This window comes from Microtus pennsylvanicus, chromosome 12, assembly GCF_037038515.1.
Source record: "Microtus pennsylvanicus isolate mMicPen1 chromosome 12, mMicPen1.hap1, whole genome shotgun sequence".
NCBI classification, from domain to species: domain Eukaryota; kingdom Metazoa; phylum Chordata; class Mammalia; order Rodentia; family Cricetidae; genus Microtus; species Microtus pennsylvanicus.
The window spans coordinates 61,319,498-61,340,287 of NC_134590.1; the positions used below are offsets into that span (position 1 = coordinate 61,319,498).

The 20,790-nt window shown below is 52.9% G+C and overlaps 1 protein-coding gene across 5 annotated transcripts in view; it reads left to right on the forward strand.

Annotated features, from left to right (window-relative positions):
* The first annotated feature begins 524 nt into the window (after positions 1-524).
* Positions 525-20,790, forward strand: part of Sh3tc1 (SH3 domain and tetratricopeptide repeats 1) — a 43,049-nt gene continuing 22,783 nt past the window's right edge. The window contains exons 1-3 of one of the 5 annotated variants that reach the window (XM_075943800.1): positions 525-637; positions 15,981-16,202; positions 18,300-18,374. In XM_075943800.1, coding sequence (XP_075799915.1) covers positions 16,028-16,202; positions 18,300-18,374 — 250 coding nt within the window. In that variant the 5' untranslated portion in view covers positions 525-637; positions 15,981-16,027. Of the gene's footprint in view, positions 638-5,640; positions 5,794-10,363; positions 10,733-15,980; positions 16,203-18,299; positions 18,375-20,790 lie in introns of those variants that run through there. The other 4 variants (XM_075943798.1, XM_075943799.1, XM_075943796.1 and 1 more) reach the window with 4 other exon arrangements.

The following is a 20,790-nucleotide window of genomic DNA, read 5'->3' on the forward strand; positions in this document are numbered from 1 at the left end:
ATTCACAGACTCGCTGACAAGGATCATTTAGCAACTCTTAAAAAGAATCCAAGTTTGTCACCCTCACGAAGCAAGTGTAGGGACCAGGACCTAACTTTAGGGACATCCACATTTGTGAATAGTTTCTCTGGACCTCACTTGGGGATCTACCCATCTCTGCTGTTGCTTTGCTGGCTCTACACGGGGCCTGGAGGCATCCAGTAAGTGCTCTTCCAGTGCTGGCCAACTCCCGTGTCAGTCATCTCAGCCCCACCTGGTGAGAGTGAGCTAGACCACAGGGTCCTAGCACAGCAGTTCCTCTGTGAGCTGTCCGACTGCCCTGCCACTACTCTCTGTTGTCTGGGCTCCTCTCATACCCCCCCCCCCCAGCCTGCGCAGAGCTCCTAAACAGCTCCTCCACCCAGCAAGGGAATGCTGACCAAGAGCTGACAGCTGATAAGGAGGAGGAAGGTCAAAAGAGGCTGGCCCTTTCCCAGCAGGGCGGGCCCAGCCGGCTGATGACTCAGGTTGTCTGATTGGAGACCAGTGGCCTGGGCAGGGCCTCCTGAGGACTGAGACAGTCATCCAGTGCAGGTAAAGGACCTGAAGGCTCCCTAGCCACCCCCTCCTCCTTGGCAGCATCTGCTCTCCAGGCAGGGTAAGTTCTAGAGGGTTCTGCTGAGTCTGCCCTGGGGACGGGGGGGGGGAGGGGGGTCTACAATCTGCTCACCTGTGAGAACAGGTAAGGGCTATAGAGGGGGTGTGCTGGGGTGGCCAGCACTTGAACAGGTCAGGTCTGGTCTGGAGCAGCAGGGAGGACAGGTTCCAGGTGGCTGTGGTCAAGGAGAGGGACACTAGTGTCCTCCAGTCTGAAAAGTGTGTGGAACTGGGCCCTGTCAGGGCTGAAGTCAGGTCTGAGGTAGAGGGTGTGGTCTTCCCACACTACTCAGAGCCAGACTGGACCAGTGCCTTGTGGAGTAGCAAAGTCCCCATGGTCTGGGGCCACACGTGCACGTGTTGGATGAGTGTCTTTGGGCAGCTCCATTCCTCTGAGCACCAGTCTCCTCATCTAGCCACTGAGGGTGTACTTCTGGGTGCCCAGAGCAGTGTCTGCATGTGGCCAGTGACCACTGTTGCTACTGTACAGTACCAGGCATGCTGTAGACAAGCAGGAGTCCTGCAGGGTCTGGAATCTGACGGCAGGATGCTGGCTGCCTTTTAATGTTGCCCACCTGTTGGACACCAGCACCAAAGGGCAGGGACCCTGTGCTGTTCTCCCAAACTCCTCCATTCTCAACCCAGCACAGGCCTCTCCTCCCCAGGGGCTAAAGTTGCTGCCAGCTACCAGCCTCTGGGAACAGTAGGGCTCTGACATCCTCCCATCCCCCTCCTCTCTCAGACCAGGAATGAAAGGTAGTACTGCTGAGTGAGTCTGTTGGCCCTTGGATTTTAAGGCTGCCCCGGCCTGGTGAGTGTCTGTACTTTGTACTGAAGCTCAGAAGGCCAGCTCAGGCCCTAGAGAAAGGGGTAGGCCTCCTGAGAATCTGTTTGTCCCTGGGTGCCATAAACCCAGGAATGTCTCCTTCTTGCCCCCCCAGGGCGACTTTGTAACCTGTGTGTGTATTGTAGTAGAGGCTCTGCCCCAGCAGAACTTTGTTCATGGTGAAGGGTGTGTCTCTGCCCTCCAGAAACCCAACAGGGCTGAGGCTCACAATTCCACAAATTTGGAACAAGATGCCATTTCAAAAGCCTGCCTCATTTTCCCTGGTGCTTCAGGACTGTAGGAGAATCCTAGTTTCTGTAGTTAACAGCACGAGAAGGTGTGGCCCAAAGTCCTGTGCAGGTGCTGCTGTAGGAGGGCTGGGGTGTGACCTTCATCAGGATCCCATCCCCTGTGCCCGTCTCTGAGCCTCAGCCATTTGCCGTCCAAATGTGTCTAGCCTTGTCCTCTGGTGGGGATTTAGAGACTTCAGTATTCGGAATGTGTCAGATGAAGGCAGGGTGAGAGTCCTGAACAGCCCTCTGTCCCCTTCTGTTGGTGCCTCGTGTCAGGGTAGTGCAGGGATGTTAGCCTTTCTACAGCCTGTGATAAACACCAGGACCAAAAGCAGCTGGTATGGGGATGGCTTTCTTCAGCTTACAGTTTGTAGTCCACCATGCAGGGAAGCCAAGGTAGGGACCTGAAAGCCAAAACTGAAGCAGAGGCCATGGAGGAGTGCTGCTTTATCCTTTGTTTGTTTCAAGACAGACTCTCACCATGTAGCTCTGGCTGTCCTGGGACTCACTGTGTAGACCAGGTTGGCCCCAAACTCAGAGATCCACCTGCCTCTACCTGCTGAGTGCTGGGATTAAAGGTGTGCACCACCACCGCCTGGCTTGCTTTTTCTTTCTTTAGACAGAATCTCACCATATGCTCTAGCTGACCTGGAACTCATTATGTGGACCAGGTTGGCCTAAAATTCACAGAGATCCACCTGCCTCTGCCTCCCAAGGGCTGGGATTAAAATGCGTATGCCACCATGCCTAGCCAGTGTGTTTTCTTATATATCCCAGGACCACCTGCCCAAACCACCCATTCTATCATTTATCAAGAAAATGGCCCACAGAGGAGCCTCAAGGCCAATCTTACAGAGGCATTTTCTCCATTGAGGTTCCTTCTTCACAGCTGGCCCTAGCTTATGTTAGACAAACAAGTAATTAACACATGGGGTTATCCACTCAGGATCTAGTGCAGATGTTAATACAGCTGGAGGCCTCTCCACATTCAAATCCCTGAATGTATTATTCTGTCCCAGAACCACTCTCCCCACTTCAGTTTTAATAAGATCCACCATGCACTAGTAACCCATGGAATTATTTTTGTTTGTTTGTTTGTTTGTTTTGCTTACACGTCTTGGAGTGTCCCCCTGTCCCCCTGATTGTGTGTCCACTGAGGTCCGCTCTTTGTTCTGTACTGGTCAGTGTCTCCTGAGAACACCAGGGTGCCACGCCCATCTTCACAATGTCAATCAGATGGTTTCACTCCAAAGTCCCCTGAACTCCCCTGTGACACCCTCTCTGCGGGCCCCATGCATCCTAGGAACCTGGTTTCTTTTCACATGCAGAGGAACGGAGTGTGCTCTAGTGCCCAGGTGGCATGTGGCTGCTCCTGCCTCGCTTCCTGCCCGATGTGTCTCCAGAGCATACTTCGTGGGCATGCAGGGAAAGTCCTGGCTTTTAATCATTGCACTTGCTATGCAGTGTGGGAGGGAGTGTGACTTATCTGACACCAGGCTATTTCCAAGGTGCTGGGTGTTGTAAACAGCTGGGTTGGTTGGCACCTGTCCCCACACCGGAGGCAGCAATCTGAACAGGAGAATCCAGGAATGAGGCTGCTGGCCAAAAGTGACTGCAATTGTGATTGCAAGTCTTGGTGAACTAGTGGTGCTCTGATCTGGGCTACCTGCCAAGGATGTGGTGACGGATGTCAGTGCTGCTGATCTAACCTTGGCAGTGACAAAGGGGGCCTTGTCAGGGGCCAGTCAACATCTTGTCAAGTTTGAAGGTAATAGATAGGAATGGGAGAAGTCAGCCCTCTTTGGACTACCGTTGCTCAAATGTAGGTGTCTGGTGAGATCTGTTACCCAACTGTTTCTTGTCCCCACTGTCGTCCCCTCGGGGGTAAAGGAGGACTGGGACCATCACTGCAGATGTGTCTCACCATGGCGTGAGCTTGCCTCCACCTCCCTCCTCTGTCAGATCCACTTAGGACTCGTCCACCTTGAGTATCACGCGGCCCAGCACTCTACACCCATGCAGCCTCCAAGACCCGCTCAAGAATCACCCAACTGAGTTCTAAAAGTCTTCCCTGACTGCAGAGCAGAGTGAATGCCCGCCCCACGTGTCCCCCTACCCCGTTCCACATACACAGTAGGATTTACCTGGGTTTGTGGGATTGGGTGATGGGGTCCCAGGACCCTGATGTTGGTTCTGACCCTGGCCCCTTGCTTTGCTGGTCATGATAGGATTGCTCTGGTCCCCTCTAAACTGTCCTGGGGAGGTCACCATGTATGGTACACTTAGGGAGTAATTGTCAGGTTTCTTGCAGTCAGGGTAGGAGAGTAACATGTTTGTGGAATGCACTGGGTGGCCTATGTCGTGTCCCCTCCCCACCGCCCCGTTTACCTACTGTCTGCGGTAGTTTGAACGCATTTGGCCCACAGAAGCTCTAGGGAGTGGAGGAGGCTGGACGACACACACCTTCAATCCAGACCTTGAGGCTGGAGGGCACACCTTTAATCTTGGCCACACCTTCTGTTGGAAGTGTGTCACTGTGGGGTTGGGCTTTGAGGTCTTTTTCTTCCCTCAGTGTGACAGTCAACTTCCTGATGCAGCACTCTGGGCTCCAGCAGCCTGTCTGCCTCCACACTGCCGTGCTCCCCTTCATGATCGTAATGGGCTGAGCCTCTGAACTGTAAGCAAGACACTCTCAACTAAATGTTTTCTTTAAAAGAGTTTCTGTGGCCAATGGCATTTCTTCTCAGCAATAGTAACCCCAAGACACGGTCTCAATAACTTCTTTTTTTTTTTTCGAGACAGGGTTTCTCTGTGGTTTTGGAGCCTGTCCTGGAACTAGCTCTTGTAGACCAGGCTGGTCTCGAACTCACAGAGATCCGCCTGCCTCTGCCTCCCGAGTGCTGGGATTAAAGGCGTGCGCCACCACCGCCCGGCCTCAATAACTTCTATTGCTGTTAAAAGACATCATGACCAAGGCAAATTCCAAATGAAAGCATTTAACTGGGACTTGCTTCCAGTATCAGAGGATAAATCAGTGACAATCACGGCAGGGAACCTGGGGGCAAAGAGGCAGGTGTGGCACTGGAGCAGTAGCTGAGAGCTTACGTACTGATCCAGGGCAGGGGCAGCTTGACACAGGCCTTGGTGTGGGCTTTTGAAACCAAAAGTTCCCCCACCCATGACACACCTCCTCCGAGGCCACACACCTCCTAATCCTGCCTAAACAGTCCACCCACTAGGAACCAAACATTCAAATATATACCTGTGGTCAGGCAGTGGTGGTGCACACCTTTAAACCCAGCACTCGGTAGGCAGAGGTAGGCAGATCTCTGAATTGGAGGCCAGTCTGGACTTCAGGGTGAGTTCCAGGGCAGCCAGGCCGCACAGAGAAACCCTGTCTCCAAAAACAAACAAACAAACAAAAACAGAACAAAAAATCAAATATATAAGCCTATAGAAACCATTCTCATTCAAAGCACCATGCTTAGCTAGATTTAGGGCCATTATTTTATACCTTGTGTATTAGTCAGGGTTCTCAAGATGAACAGAACGGACAGAATGAACATAAATTTCGTCAACATATAAAGAGAATTTATTAGAATGGTTTACCATCTGTAGTTCAGCTACTTCAACAATGTCTGGAGGTAGTTTTTCAGTCCACGAGGCTGGATGTCTCAAGTGGTCTTCAGTATATGCTGGACTCCTAAAGGCTTCAAATCCAGTGAGGGAACAGGCTTGCCAGAGTGGGCGAGAGCAGGCAAAGAGAACAAGCTTCCTTCTTCCACGTCCTTTACAGAGGCTGCCAGCAGAAGGTGTGATACACAAGAAAGGTGGGTCTTCCCAGGTTAAAAATAAATCTTTCTTTTTTTTAAGAAAAAAAAATCCTTCACAGGTGTGCTCAGCCACCTGGGTTTTAGCTCATTGCGGCTGTGGCGAACTGACAACCAAGAACAGATATCATGTGTTGAGCTGTCCTCCACCTGCTGCCTCATTTTCTTGCTCAAATTGTTCTAGCTGCATCCACTGGGACCTTTTCAAGTGAGTACCCGTGTCCTCTTGGCATAGTCATATCACAGTGGGCACCTGTTGAGCCACCAATAATTCATTCACCCATCTATCTGTCTGTCTGTCTGTCTATTGGTCTGCCTGCCTTCCGGCCTATCTGCTTACCTACCTTTTCGGGGTTGATTCATCAGCCCATCAGTCCACCGATTGTATTCTCTTGCCTCTTGGCACCTCCAGCCACTCCGTGACCATATGGAAATGCATTCAGTCACATTTCCTCAGCCCCAGCTGTCTGGGCATCCCACCTCTAGGCCATTTCCACCCATCTACAGCCAAGATTTAGTCACTGGCCTATTGCCTGTCCTGTCCCAGTGCTGGGGGAGGAGCTATTTTATTTGTCTGGCCCCGATAGCTATCATTGTCACTTGACCGTGAACTCTTGTGGGTGGCTCGGCCACATCTCTGATGCTCAGCACTGGTCCGTCTCTACTCTTACCCGGCTGAACTATCATGAGTAGAGATAACAGCTTCCTTTGTGCCCCCGCTTCTTCATACCTAGCAGGTGCTGAGCCAGGCAGACCTGGAGGCTGAATTTGAGGTAGCTATCCAGAGGACTCATCTGAGCTGTCAACTCCAGAACCTGCTCTTCTTCAGTCACCTCTGAGGAGAGTTGTGTATGGGGGTGAACAGTGGGAGATAGGTGTCTGTCTCCAGGTTGTCTTTTGTGTACGAATAGTATGAATAGAGGCGAAGGGCAAGGAAGGCCCTTCCTTTAGCAGACGAGAAGAGACCCCACAGTACACACCTGGCTTGGCATCAAAGCAGTGATCCCTCTGGTCACTCCTCCATTACATCACTTGGGAAACATCACAGCTGGGCTCCGGGGTTGTGAAGGGTGCAGGTGTGACTGTCACCTTGGGGCTTCCTGCTCAGAGCAAGCAGGGAGGGCTTGCCTGCGGATGCCCTTCTGTCTCTCCAGGGCCATACATGATGTTCCACAGGAGGCGGGAGGGAAATATAGGAGCCAAGCCTGATTCCAGGCTCCAGGTAAGCAGTCCCCTCGCACTTAGCTGGCACAAGAGCAGGACAAAGGAGGACTGGGTACATGCAGTTTGCTTGGTTGGAGAGATCAGGGAGGGGGCCTTTGGCATCCACAGCTGATGTTGCGCTTGCAGCTGAAGCAAAGGTAGCTTGGGGTGTGTGGTGTGGCAGTTACACCGACAGCACTTGAGGTTTGGCTAGGAGTGAGGAAATGGAAAGTGGCTGAGAGAGCAAGTGGGTCTGTGTGTGCCTCCGTAACAACCGAAGTGTGTCTGTGTGTGCCTCCGTAACAACCGAAGTGTGTCTGTGTGTGCCTCCGTAACAACCAAAGTGGGTCTGTGTGTGCCTCCGTAACAACCGAAGTGGCCTCAGAGCTGTTGCCCCCATTTTAAGCCTGTGGCTGATGTTGGGGGGCAGGGCTGCAGAAATCCGTGCTTCAAGTCCTCCTGCCCACCTTAGAGGGCAGTAATACAGCCTGGGGACCTCAGTTTCCGGAAAGAACCCTTAGCTGATATAATTTTGTTTCTCACAGAGGTGCATGGGAAGTGTGTGCTTAGACTGGTTGATGTTTGCAGGACACTGCGGAGACACAAACTGGTTTCAGGGCTAGGCAGCTTTGACACAGGGAGAATCAGGCTAGGGTGCATCCCCAAGGCTGTACCCGTATGTAGACAGAGCTGATCTCTAAGAATTAGCCTGGAAATGAAAATATATTGAAGTCCCTCTTTCCTGTGCAAGGGGCTGAGAGTGACTCTCTTCACAAGCCTCAGTTTCCCCGTGTGCAGTCCTGAAGGATGTCAACTGCTGCCTTGTCACCCAAAAGTTTTCCTTTAGAACCACGAGAAAACAGATGGTTTACTGTCCTCTGTGTGACTGCGTCCACCCTCCCAGAGTAGAGAAAGCTTGCATTCCTGTATTCTACACAAGTCAGCTGCTCGCACCATCTCTTAGCCCCATCTCATGTCCTAACAGGGATTCCCCCGCACTGAGGCTTTGCATGCCCAGTCTGTCACAGGGGCCTAAGTGAGCCACTGGTATTCAGGCCAGCATGACCCTATCTGCCTCGAGGCCTCAACAGAACAATCCACAGACCACACTCATAGGCCAGACCTGGTCCCCTGCTGTGAAAAGTGGTGGTGGAGGATGGTCATGCCTATCCTTGGCTACTTCTCTAATGCCCCATTATGATGGCAGAATTATAACAGACCCGATGGTCAGCAAAGCTAAACACATTTCTTCTCTGGGCCTTAAAGTATGCTTGTCTTCATGTTCTCTAATGATCTTTGAGGCTCTGCTGGAGGCCTCTGCTCTACTGAACTCAACATTTTTATAGTCCGTTACAGATTAACCGCAGGGCAGGGCGGCTAGCCTCTCCTAGCTGCCCGTGTTAGGGAGTGGGTTGCTTCCAGAGGCTTAGTCCTCTGGGATATACTTGGGCTTAAGTGGTTTTCAGAGCTCACCTGTCCTCTTGGAGACCCCTCACAATAATACATCTTTGCCTAGTTTCCCTCCAGAGTTTGGCTTAGAATCTTCCACTTCCAGGAAGTCCTGCCTCTGTTGTCTGCCTTACCTGCCCTCCAAGTCAGTCATGGCATCCTGGTATTAGAGTTGATACAGTGGGCCACCATGGTTTGGGGGCTTCAAGCCATAGCTGGATCCTGGTGGGCAGATGTGGACTCTCTCATTGGTAGAGCCTGGAGCAGAAGAACCTTGCAATGGTACACTTGTCTCCAAAGAAGCCTTTGAGTGTGCCACACAAGGGGATACTATGCAGAGGGGGTGGAATTAGAGCCTCAGAGTATGTTTGGGGGAGAACAAGGACGCTAGGTGAGAGGGCCAGGAACTTTCCTTTGTCCCCACTGTGGTTTAATGGCACCATGGCCTCCCCGGGATGGCTCTGTCCCCTGTCTTAGATGCATCCTGCTCTTTCATTTAATAGTCACAGGACAGTCCAAAATAGTAGCTGTGCCCATGACTTCATTAAATGTGGGCCTCATTGGCCTGGGTGGGCAGGGAGAGCCTGCCTCAGAAGGTGAGCTTCTGTCAGCGAGACCTCCCTGAGGAGGATAACATACCTTCCCCGTAGCTCCATCTGTGACTTCCCCTCCTGGGGCAGGTGAGGAAATGAGAAGAGCTGGGGCAAGAGGTGTGGCGGGTGAGGAGCAACTGGCCACGGGTCACTCTCGCGCCTAATGCATCTCAGTAGCGCCGAGGAAGTTATGTGATGAAGAGGGACAAGAGAAGTGGGGCCACTGCTGTTTGGCTTGGCGTTTAAAGCATGCACCTGGGATGCTCTGGAGACCTCATCTCTCAGGGTAGGGCCTGATTCTTGGGGTTCCTAGGAATAGGGCCTGCTGCCTCTGTCTAGACATAGACACCAAAGAGTGAGGGGTAAGGGAGAAAAGACCCTGGTTCCAGTGCTTGCCTACATTGAAGAACCCTGGGAAAGATACCTCTCTATTTGATATCAAGCCTGTTGGGGTCACGGGGATGACAGTTGCATTGGGCTGTCACAAAGTCCCATGGTGTGATCTACCCAAGGGATCAGCATCATGGCAATGACAACTTGAACATGCTACAGCCATGTCATGGATCAGAACTGTGGGAACCGAGTGCCCCCTCCCCAACTCTACTTTTTGCAAAGGGGAAACTGAGGCTCAGGAAAGTGACAGGTTCTTCTGGAGGGATCTCAAGAGAGGCAGACTGGGGTTTGAGAGGCCCTCTGGAAGCCAGAGCTATGTGGTTTTGTTTTGTACCTCATAACTTGAGGATGGCCCTACTGAAGAGCCCTGGATCAGAAAGATGGTTCCCCTACTGGATGGTCCCGGAGTGCTCTGCACACACTGGGGGAGTCTCTCAGAAAATCCCCCTGGCCTTGGGCCAAGAGAGCAGCTTCTGAGACAAACAGGATACTGGTTTGGGCGCAGTGGGGACAATAGCCGGGAGAGGAAATACTTCCAGACCCATGTATGGGTGTGGGCTTGCAGGGACCTCTACTGACACAGCTTTCAGAAAAACAGGCCTATTGGGAGGCTAGCATGGGTCTGTGTTCTCTGGAGAGAGATGTGAAGCATAGTGTACCTACATCCTCAGAACCCCTCACAAATGGAGACAGGCAGGGGGGAGAGATACCCACAGTACCTAGCCAGTGTGGCAGGCAGACCAGCCCCATCTTTCAGGGTGGGTTCTGCATGGGCCTGAGGTCATGGGGAAGTTCTCAGGACAGGCTACAGCCTGTGGGAAAGGGAAAGTGTCTACCTGCTCAGGCCGGTTCCAAGGCTGTAATACCTGCAAGCTGAAAAGGAGGCTGGCCCGGTCCAGAATGGACCCGTTGGAATCAGAGGGCTGAGATGGTGCCAGGGGCAGAGTGAGAAGCAGGGCATGTGTATTTCGTGCAATATGCATGCAGACATATGTGTGAGGTCTGCGTACCCACACATGTCTCTGAGGCCACCCACATATCTGCATGCATGTGTACGCACGTGTGTAGCAGGGAAAAGGGAACAGAGAGCTGGACTGGGGTTAGCAGGGCCTTAGGGCCTGCTTCCGGTGGACTTCCCCAATCTCAGCACTGAGGGTGTCCCCAGCCTTCACCACAGAGCACAGGGCTGGCAGTGAGCAGGCAGTGACAGGGCCTGGCTCTGGTCCACAAGGAGCTAATGATCAACCGGTCAGTGGAGAGCTTGGAGTACTCAGCCCGCTTTGGGTCTCCAGGCCCCTAGGCTCAGGGAGGAAGCAGGGCAGGAAACAGGGGGGCGGTGGCAGTACTGATCAGTCAGCCAGCCGGCTGTGGGCGGCCCCTGCCTGTCCAGGCCAGCTGGAGACAGACAGCCTGTGGGCCGGCCAGTCAGCAAGGAGCTGAGCCAGAAGTGGCCACCTGGCACCTGCGTCCCTGGGCCTGGAAGGCGGTTCTCTGAGGAACCGAGTGCAGGTAAGGGGGGCTCCGGAAAGGGACATGGATTTTGTGAGTTGGCTGTGATTGGTAGAGCCAGGCTTTGCCACAACTGTATCTAAGAATAGTATTCAACCTTCCTCTTTCTTCTGGCTTGTTTAGGGTTGGGCTGTGCCAGAACTCTGCCAGGGAGCTGTTAGAGACTGGCACTCAGCACCCCAGGGTTCTTCTGCTAGACTGTCAAGATTGCTCGGATGAGACCAACAGCTAATTGTAATCTGGCCCTTGCGAATGTGTCCTTGAAGTCGGGACAAGACATGGGATTCAAAAGCCAGTGGGCCCCAGTATTGAACTCTAGTTTTTGTTCATTGCAGCCCATGACAAGAACGCCCATGCTAGCGTGGAGCTTGTGGAGCCCCTGTGTCTGTGACTGGGCCACTGTGAGGTCACTCTGGGTCTCTATGTTAACCAATGAAATGCATATCTTGGCTAGGGTTACTGACTACTGTCTCTGGAGACCTCAGCAGGAGCAGCCTGTTTTAGGGCTCTAGCACTCCAGGGCTCCAGGACCTGTGCTCGGGGTGAGGGACCAGACTCCCGCCACCTGACTTACAGTCCCCTGCTTTTGGGACCGTGGCTGGGCCAAACCTTGTGTTCCACATCTGTGGCATGGGTGGAGTGAGGGTCATCCTCCTGGCTGAGGTAAAGGTGAAGCCTGAGGAGGCTGCTGAAAGGTGCCACCTTTACATGACCGTCACCAGGTTGCTGGTTTCACTGAACTTTTTGCAGCAGGCGGGATGCCAGTGTCTTAAGTATGTGGAGTCACAGAAGCCACGATGTGGGTGTGTGAAGCCCATTTCACAGGAGAGAAACCTTCAGGCTGGCACCGTGTTTATGGCTGCCATAACAGACTGTGACAGAAATTGTTCTCTTAGGGTTTGAAGGCCAGGAGTCAGAGACAAGGAAGGGTACAGCCTCCAGAGCTCCCAAGGCAAAGTCCTTCCTGGTTCTTCCAGCCTCTGCTTGTGCCTGAGTGGCTCCTGCCTCTGTCATGTGCCCTCCTCGTCTGTGTGCCCTGGTCTTTGTAGACCCCAGGCACCAGGCAGAGGCTCACTCTAATCTGGCATGACCACCTAGTCTGTTGGGACCATTCTAATCCAACATCCAACAGGACTGAGGGCAGCTTCATCTGAAACCACCTGTTTCCAACCAAGTCCCCACCCTGTGTAGAACACTGCCATCTCCAGGCAAAGTCTCAACAGTCTTGCAAAGCCTAGGTTCAGGAAGTCCATTGATGGGTCTCCGGCCAGATCTTTTGAGACACAGGCAGGGCCAACCATAGAGGCTCCTCCGTCCAGCCTACAGTACTGATGCCGGCTGTAAGCCAGTGTGCTGTCTGCCTGCTTAATGTTCCTAACATCTTGAGTGGGTGTTTTCGTTCTCATTTTACGGGTCGGTAAACTGAGGCATAGAACATTTCCCCCACTGAGAATGGTCCTAGGTCTCTGTGTTCCAGCAGTAAACTAGGTGGGCGTTGGAGGTCAGAGCCTGCGGTGACGGACCTGGGGTCACCTCATGCTTCTGCTGCCTGGGCAGAAAGCAAAGGCTGGAAGGAGACTCCGTACACTACTTTTGGTCACTTGAACCCAGCACGTGTACTTTTGAGGCTTCTGGACACCATCTGGGGCTGGGATGACTGGACTCCAGGTTGCTTCTCTTGCTGGAGCAGGCCAAGCAAGCCTGTGGAGATCTGTGTAGGGAGGAGGTGGCTCCACATTTGCAGACAGGGCCCACGTCCTCTTTGGGGCTCTTAAGCCCCACTGTGATTGCAGTTTGGGGGCCTTCAATGAGTAGGTGGGAAGTTTCCTCAGCTGGGAGTCCCATTTCTCTAGAAACACTTTAAGCCCAGCCCCAGGTCTGTGTGAGACCCCTGAGTGCCTCCCTGACCCAGGAATGGAAAGTTTAGTGGGCATCGGTCAGCTCCTGTAGAGACACTGGCCAGCCTGGAGGTAGGGACACCTGAAGGTCTAAGTGGCAGAGAGAAAAAGACTAAGAACACTGGGGTGGGACATGATGAGTTGCGGGGGGGCAGTGATTGGGAGCCACAGACCCTATAGACCAGGGCCTCACTCAAGAGACTGGATCAACTACTTGGTTGAGGGCCCTGATGTGTTACACCAGAGGGGATCAGAAGTCACCTACCCCTTGGGCATGTACCTATCCTCACAGACCTGGGCAAGAAAGACTATGGGCCTCTGTGGTGGTAGGAACCAGGGTGACAGTTTGGTAAACCAAGGCAGGGAAGGACACAAATCCAGGCTCAGGCTGGACTTAGGTTGTGGAGGGGGTCAGGCTGATAGGGCCAGTGCCTGAAGGATGGCCTGGAGGATCTCAGGCATGACCAGCTGGTCCCCTGCCTTAGGACAGGGGACAGGAGGGCAGACTTGGTCTGTAATTCTGTCCCTGTGCTGTGAACTGGGCCATGCCAGGATCCTGGGGCCTGAAGTTGTTTGTTTGTTTGTTTGTTTTCCTTTGTGTTTGAATGTTGAGGTGAACAGGTGTCTGTAGGGATCCAGTGTCCTCTTGGTACTCTTGGTATGAGATATCTTTTTCCTATCTGCATATCTCAGATCTTAGCCTTCAGGCATAGTTGGAGAATGAGAAGGATTTGTCCGCAAATAAACCTATTGGATTCCATGAAAGGCAGGTGGTGGATGGGTAGGTCAGGGGCTCACTGAGGCCACTTCTCCTAGGGACCCAAGTCCCCTCCCTGTGAATCTCTCTCCCTTTCCAGCTGCCTACCCCCAAGGTTGGGTGACCACCTGCAGCTGACACTCCCTGCTATGTGACTGACTACCCAGCTGCTCACAGGCCTGGCACAGGTTAGGGGGCAGCAGTGTTTACTGCAACAACAGAATGGGGATCCTGCCACCCCTGATCTGTAGAAGGGAAGATGCCATGAGTTAGGCCAGGGCCAGTCCTCATGGTGCCAGCAGTGCCCATGGGGACTTGCATTGACTCCTCCTGTTCCTGATTCAGCCATCTAGGGTTCTGTCACTCTGTGCCGAATCCCTGCTGGGGTCTCTGTGGGCAACTCCCAGGGAAAGTTCTCCCTCCCCCACAAGATGGTCAGCCTCCTGAAAGCTACAGGGAGCAGCAGGTAGAAGGCTCTTGGGCTCACAGTCAGTATCAGTGACTGGAGTTACAGATTCCTCCCCGCCACTAGAAATGGGCATCACTTGGGTGGTGGTGGTACACACCTTTAATCCCAGCACTTGGGAGGCAGAGGTAGGTGGATCTCTGTGAGTTTGAGACCAATCAGGTCTACAAATTTAGCTCCAGGGCAGCTAGGACTATTACACAGAGAAACCCTGTCTCGAAATAAAAAAAAAAGTTTGTGCACAGTTTCAGCCTCAGTTTCCCCATTTGTAAAGTGGAAGTTCCATGGGCCTTGGCCCCAGGCAGTAGATGACTGGTAAGTAGGTGTGTAGCCTATGTCTCTAAACCTCCTAAAGCTAAGCCTGGCTGGCTGGCCCAGTTCCATGTGCTTGGGCAGTTCTTGGGGAGGGAGCAGGAACTAGGCCAGGCAGTCCTGATGTACCTAATGTACAATGAGTCTCATAAAGGTTCTGTTGCCTTATTTAGGGGGGAAGACCGGTCACAGCACCCCTGGCTTTTCTACTCCAGCCTCTCTCCTCTCCACTACACCCTACACCCTGCACAAGAACACACACACACACACACACACACACACACACACACACACACACACAAACAGGCATAGCAGCAAACCCCTTAGTACTGGGTAAAAGTTTGCTGGCACCTCTGCTTTCTGCATTGTAGGCCTGGGCTCCTGCCCATCCTAGTCCTGTGACCTATATCCTAGATCTGAAAGGAGCCCAGATGCCCCACTTCCCTGTCTACCTCTGCTGGGGGAGTTCCCCATCACAGATCAGTAGGCATGGGCCATTCATGGTAGCAGTTGGTGGCACATGTGGGTTCTGGTTGCACTCTGCCAGCTGGGTTTCTGGATCTGTATCTGGGTATCCCACGCCCAGTATGGGGTAAGAAAGGGTAGGGTCAGACTGTGGACTCAGTAAGAACGTGTCCCCATGACTGTTCTGTCTACAGAGATGAAAGCCTCCAACCCTCGGCAGATACTCTGTCCTGAAGTGAGAGAGGCCTGTAGGCTGGAGTGAATGAACGACATTCAACCAACCTCTGCATAGGGCCCTTTGTCCTTTCTGAGGGTGTTGTGGCTAGCCCTGTCACAATTACCAAAGCTGAGAGTCTAGCCTGTGCTCCATAGCCCTGCGTGTGGCCCCTTCCATTCACTTACCTGCATCTGGTGCTCTGTGCCCTCTGATGGATGATAGAACCATTCAGGAACATGGCTGTCCCGTTACATTGTTCTTCTATCACTTCCGACACCAGGCAAGAGTGAGGCACAGTGACAGGTGCTGGGGTCCCAGTAATACTGAGGTCATGGGGTCTGGAACCCCATAGCCTACAAAACCGAGATCCCTTCTCTCCCCTTCCCTCCCGTCTCTCTCCTGTCTCCCTTCCCTCCCCTTTTCTCCCTTCTTTCCCTCTTTGCCCATTTCTGAGCTGATTCCCTCACCCCTAGCTAGATGGGGTGTGTGATCATCCCATTGAAAACCAGCATCCACAGGTGTCTGATGGAGGCCTGGGCTCATTCCTGTCCCCACAGCATCCTGTACATGTGTTGAGTCATCTACAAGGATGTCTGAGCAGCTGTCTCAGGTCGGACACTGAGCCATTCTCAGGGACCTCCCGGAGAGCAAGAAGGGAGATACCCAGCACCCCACCAAACCTGTCTTGTCAGATGAGGTGCCTTTGATTTGATGTCCTTGTTGGAGCCCGGCTCTGAGGAAGCCTAATTCAGCTGTCTGACTGAGCTCGGGAGGAAGTTGTCAAGTGGATCTCTGAAAAGTTGCTTGGGGGATTCACTAGGTGAAGGGTCTGGGTTCTCTGGTCAAAAATATCAGCCTCTACACAAAGGCCCCACCATTGTAAAAACGTGGCAGACATGAGGGTCTGAAGAGGTGGGTGAGATGGCCTGAGGTGTAGGAAGAGCATGCAGAAACTTACGGGTCTGGTCCCCAGATGAGGCTGTGGGGTCACCTGTGGCAAACAAAGCTCACTGCCGGATCTTGGAGGTGCTGGGCACCCTGTATTGCCAGTCTTCTCTTCTCTTGACCTGCCTCTAACCACAACATCCTGTCACTAAGAGACCCGTCATCTGACCACTGTCCTCTCTCCACAGAAGGCCAACAACATGCCCAGCTCTTAGCCTTGAGGCCACTGTGTGTCATGAGGAGCTCCAGAGAGGAGGAGGTGACTTCTGAGCTATTCACCATGGGACGGGGCCCCGAGGAGCCTCCAAGAGGCTGTAGCCATGGGGACCAGATCCACAGTGTCTGCGTGAGCATGCCCACTGGTCAAGAGAGAGCAGGGCCTGAGGAGGCTGAGGCAACAGTCAAAGGTGGTGAGTACAGCTGCTGAAGCCCATCCTTATCCTACACTGCATGTACTTCTGACTCCTCCATGCTGACAGAGCTGAGTGGGTACCCTGGTTCTACTCACTGGGCCCACTGGGTTCAGTAAAGAAGGCCAGGCTTCTGAGCCAGGTGCAGTGCAGCTAGGCCCAGTGAGTCCTTTGCTGACCAGGGGCCTCTCTAAGAGCCTCAGTGATAGCAAAGTTGCCCTGGAGCCAACTCGCTCATCTAGAGAATGTTCTAAAAATACCCATGATGGACTGACTAGTCTACGCAATGCTATCCTGCTTTGTCCTCATTGGCTCCCTGCATTACTCAGAGTGGAGTGCCCTCCCATAAGGCAAACCAAGGCTCAGGCTCTATAGTGACCAGGGCCAAACCAGGACTGAAGTCTTTTCCTGAGGCCTGGGTGGTGCCTCACACCTGCTGTGTGGCTACCCAGACACAGCTGGGCACTACAATGAAGAAGCCAGGGGGGCCACATCCGAGGAGGGCTCATTCTTATCATGGCTGTCCACAGGGTACTGCTAGACTTGGGCCTCAGTTTCCCCCACCTGAAAAACTTGAGAGGCAGCCTTAGCAACCCCATGGGCCCCATCACTGCTGTCTTTGGGCCCTGACAGAGAAGAGAGAGGAAGAGGACCGGCCCTCCCATTTCTCAAGCTTCCTCATGCTGTATGACTGTTACTTGCTCAGCTGTCCGGTCTTTGGCCTCTAGAGCTAGCCAAATGCTACCTTCTAAGTCACTCCAGGTTGACACAAGAATGAATGACATACCAAGAGAAGGGAGCCCTAACCTCCCAGGCAGGCCTGGTGTGCGGAGGCTGGGTACCTGCTGATTGTAGACCTGCCATTTGAGCCTTCTGCCCCTGGGTGAGGAGGAGAAGGAGGAGCCTGGTGGTCTGGTACTGACTCAAAAACAGGAAATGGTCCTCCCAGGAAGGGAGGGTTGGCTGGGCTGGGGCCTGGGGAACCCACAGCTTGCCATGGCTCTCCTTTTCCTGGGCAGGAAAGCAAAAGGGAACATGCAGATAAGCAGGGAAGTCCTGAGGGTCACCCCCAGGCCACCCAGGGAGAGAATACCAGATTGGGAAGCATTGTGGGCCATGTGGCCAGAAACTTCCCCTTGGGAGGCTGGTCTGTGGGTCCCAGAGATTGAACGCAAGTTGTCAGGCTCAGTAGCAAGCACCTTTGCCAGCAGGGACATCTCGCCTGCCCTTCTCCATTGTTAGGATACCTGCCATGCACACAGGTATAAGCTTTTGTGTAGACCCGATTCTTCATTTCTTTTGAGTGGATGCTTAGAAATTGGAATTACTGGGTTGTAAAGTAAACCCTAACATTGCGGCCACCACCATCACCACTACCACCACCATCACCACACACACACACACACACACACACACACACACACACACACACACACACACACTGTGGTATCAGAATGGCTGTAACCAGGCTTATTCAGTGACTTCTGTCTTGAGGATCACTGGCAGCAAGGCTACGCAGTGGATAGGGCATCCTCAGTTCTGAGTCCTGGAAGGGTGGGGGCGGTGCAGCAGAAGTCACGAGAAACAGAGTAAGCGACTCTGGTCTCCTCCCGTGAATGTTTCCAATGTGGCATTTCTCCGTGTTCACTGCCTCTTGCTCGAGGGTATATATAGACATGACAATTTTTCTAAATTGTTCGAGAGCAAATTTTAGACATGCTGCCGTTGCATCTGGAAAGACATCTGGTAAGGGGGGACAGAGTCAGAGATCTGAACTTGGAGAGTGGTCAGAGCCATGGGGTGTGAACAGTGTCCTGAAGCTGCAGGGAGTAAGACTGCATGGAGCTGCATATACCAACCAATGGCACCTTAATCCACTCTGAGGCCCATATCGGGTTCCAGAGCATGCTGGGTCAGGACCTGTTTCTTGCGGCATGCTACCAGGCTCACAGCTTACCCCCTTTGGGGGGGTTTTGTGAGGCATGCCGGGTGACTGATGAGAAAGGAGTCCAGTGGGTGCCAAGCCTTCTTTCTGAAGGACTGGGTTGTTTGGAGAATCTCTTGCCCCTCTAATCACCTTTGTCTGGTATGTTGCAGATGCAGCTCCTCCCCCCAGCATGGCTGAGCTGGCTGCTGAAACCCGTCCCCGCCAAACGGCAGTGTATCCCACAGGTGAGCATCAGGGCCTGGGTCTCACAACAGACCAGATCTGTGGTCTGTGTCAACAGCAGCACAGAGGTAGGTTGGTAGAGTGGGTGGACCTCCTGCTCACCATGGTTGGCTGGCTCATTGCTTTGAATCTAGGGCAGCAAGTCACAGTGGGGGCACTTGTCAGGAAAGAGCACCATGGTTGGGAATTGAGAGAGAGAGGAGACTGGTTTTGCAATCTCTCTGCCTTCTTCGGTGACTCCCACTCAGCCCCAATTTCTTTGTTTTGGTTTCGTTTCGTTTCTTTCTTTCTTTCTTTTTTTTTTTTTTTTGGTTTTTTTTTTTTTTTTTTGGTTTTTCGAGACAGGGTTTCGCTGTCCCTTTTTGAACCTGTCCTGGAACTCGCTCTTGTAGACCAGGCTGGCCTCAAACTCTCAGAGATCCTGCCTCTGCCTCCCGAGTGCTGGGATTAAAGGTGTGTGCCACCACACCCAGCTGGTTTTGTTTTTTGAGACAGGGTAGCCTCAAACTCAAGGTAATCCTCCTGCTTTACCTTCTGTGTGCCAGGATTATAGGCATGAGTCACCACACCCAGCTTTGGCCCTCCCCTTGAAAGCCCCACCACCTCCTAACACCACAAGCTAAGGGCTAAGACTTCAACACAGGGCCTTGGGGAGGGATCATTCCAAGTCACCAGGTAAGCAAGTGTAGAGAGTCTCAGGAGCACGCCAAAATCCACCCAGGGCTTTGCCACCTTAACATTATCTGGAGCAAGGCAAATGCAGGTTCCTGCTTCAGGGTGCTAAGGATAAATAGGCCTTTGATCCTAAGTGTCTCCACACAAGAAAGGCTGGAAGGTCAGGGTCAGCCTGTGCTTGCCTCTGCACCCTTACACTAGCATCTACTGAGGACAGTTGGGGAGCACTACATATAGCATTGGGCTAAGGAAGTTCCCTTTGGAGCCTCTCGGTTATCTCCAGTTGTGGGAGGCCTGAGCACCCTGCTCTGCAATTGAACTTTCTCTTTTGCTGTTATCCCCATCTTCCTCAGAGTCCCCCTTTGGGGTGCTTAGTGCTGCCCACAGTCGCTTGGGGTGCATGAACCATTGGGCAATTGCAAATGCAGAGTCTGCCCTTGCAAGGAAGAGGTAGTTCAAAAGCGCTCACAGCTCAGGTTCCTTGTGAAATGTGAGATTCCAGAGCAGTGCTTCTCAGCCTTCCTAACGTCTTGACCCTTTCATACAGTCCTTCATGGTGTCGTGACCCCCAACCACAAAATCGTTTTGTTGCTACTTCCTAAGTGTATTTTTGCCACTGTGGTGAATTGTAATGTAAATACCTGATGGGGGGGGGTGATATACAATCCCAAAGGGGTCGCGACCCACAGGTTGAGAACCACTGTTCCAGACGCTTCCACACTTCTCAGACTCTGGACCTTCACCACTTGGGGTGAGAACATTGACATCAGAATCCCCAAGCCAGAAGATGCAGGCAGGTGCTCTGGACTATCCCAAGGACGTGGGAACCAGTATCTCTCCTTCCTTCCCTTACACTCCTCTCCCACACCCCAGTTTCCTCCGTGGAGAGAACGGCCCCTGAGAAGGCTGCTGCAAGTGACCTTGAGGGTCAGGGGGCCAGTTTGATTAGCATTTCCAAACACTGGGACAGATAAATTGGCTGCCTGGGAACCTGGATTCTGGGGTGAGGCATTAGAGGAAATGACAGCAGAGGAAGGTCTAGCCCAGGTTAGGCACGGGGCACCGCAGGAAAAAGAGCTGAGACAGGGCGGAGGATGCTTTGATGTCTTGAAGCAGCAGAGAGGATCACACAGAGCCAACAGATTTTATTTTGGGGACAGGGTGGAGACGCTAATCACACGGGCAGCTTGCATTCAAAGTTACTGTGCTAGATGAAAAGGCTGCCACCTCAGCCACATTGGGACACTCTCAAGAGCCCTGAAACCCAAATGGTTGGCGGCCACTGAACGTAACATGCAGACAAACGGGGTATTCATCATGAAGAAAACCCACTGGATTGTGCTACTCTACAGTTCTGGGAGCCAGGCCAGGTCATAGTACACAAGGTTCTGGATGTGTGGCGATCAGAACACTGTCTGAGAGAGGCCCAGGAGAGCTGGCTGCAGCTCAGCTGTCCCTTCCCAGCCAAGGCATCTTAAGGGTGGGGACTCTTGGTAGATTGGTAAAGGTGGGGGCGGGGCCCTTCTGAAGATGGGAAAGAGCCAGTATGGAGGCTTCAGAGTGCCTGGCATGCCCACGGTGGTTTGAGTTGGGCTCACCTCTGCAGCTGGGTTGTGGGAGTGGGAGGATGAAGGTAACAGTTACTAAGGGACCCTGGCTGAATGGGTACTCTTTGCTGGCCCATGGGAAGGATGGAACATGAATCCCCTTCTTCCTGTGCAGGGTAGGCACAGCTCGGGAAAC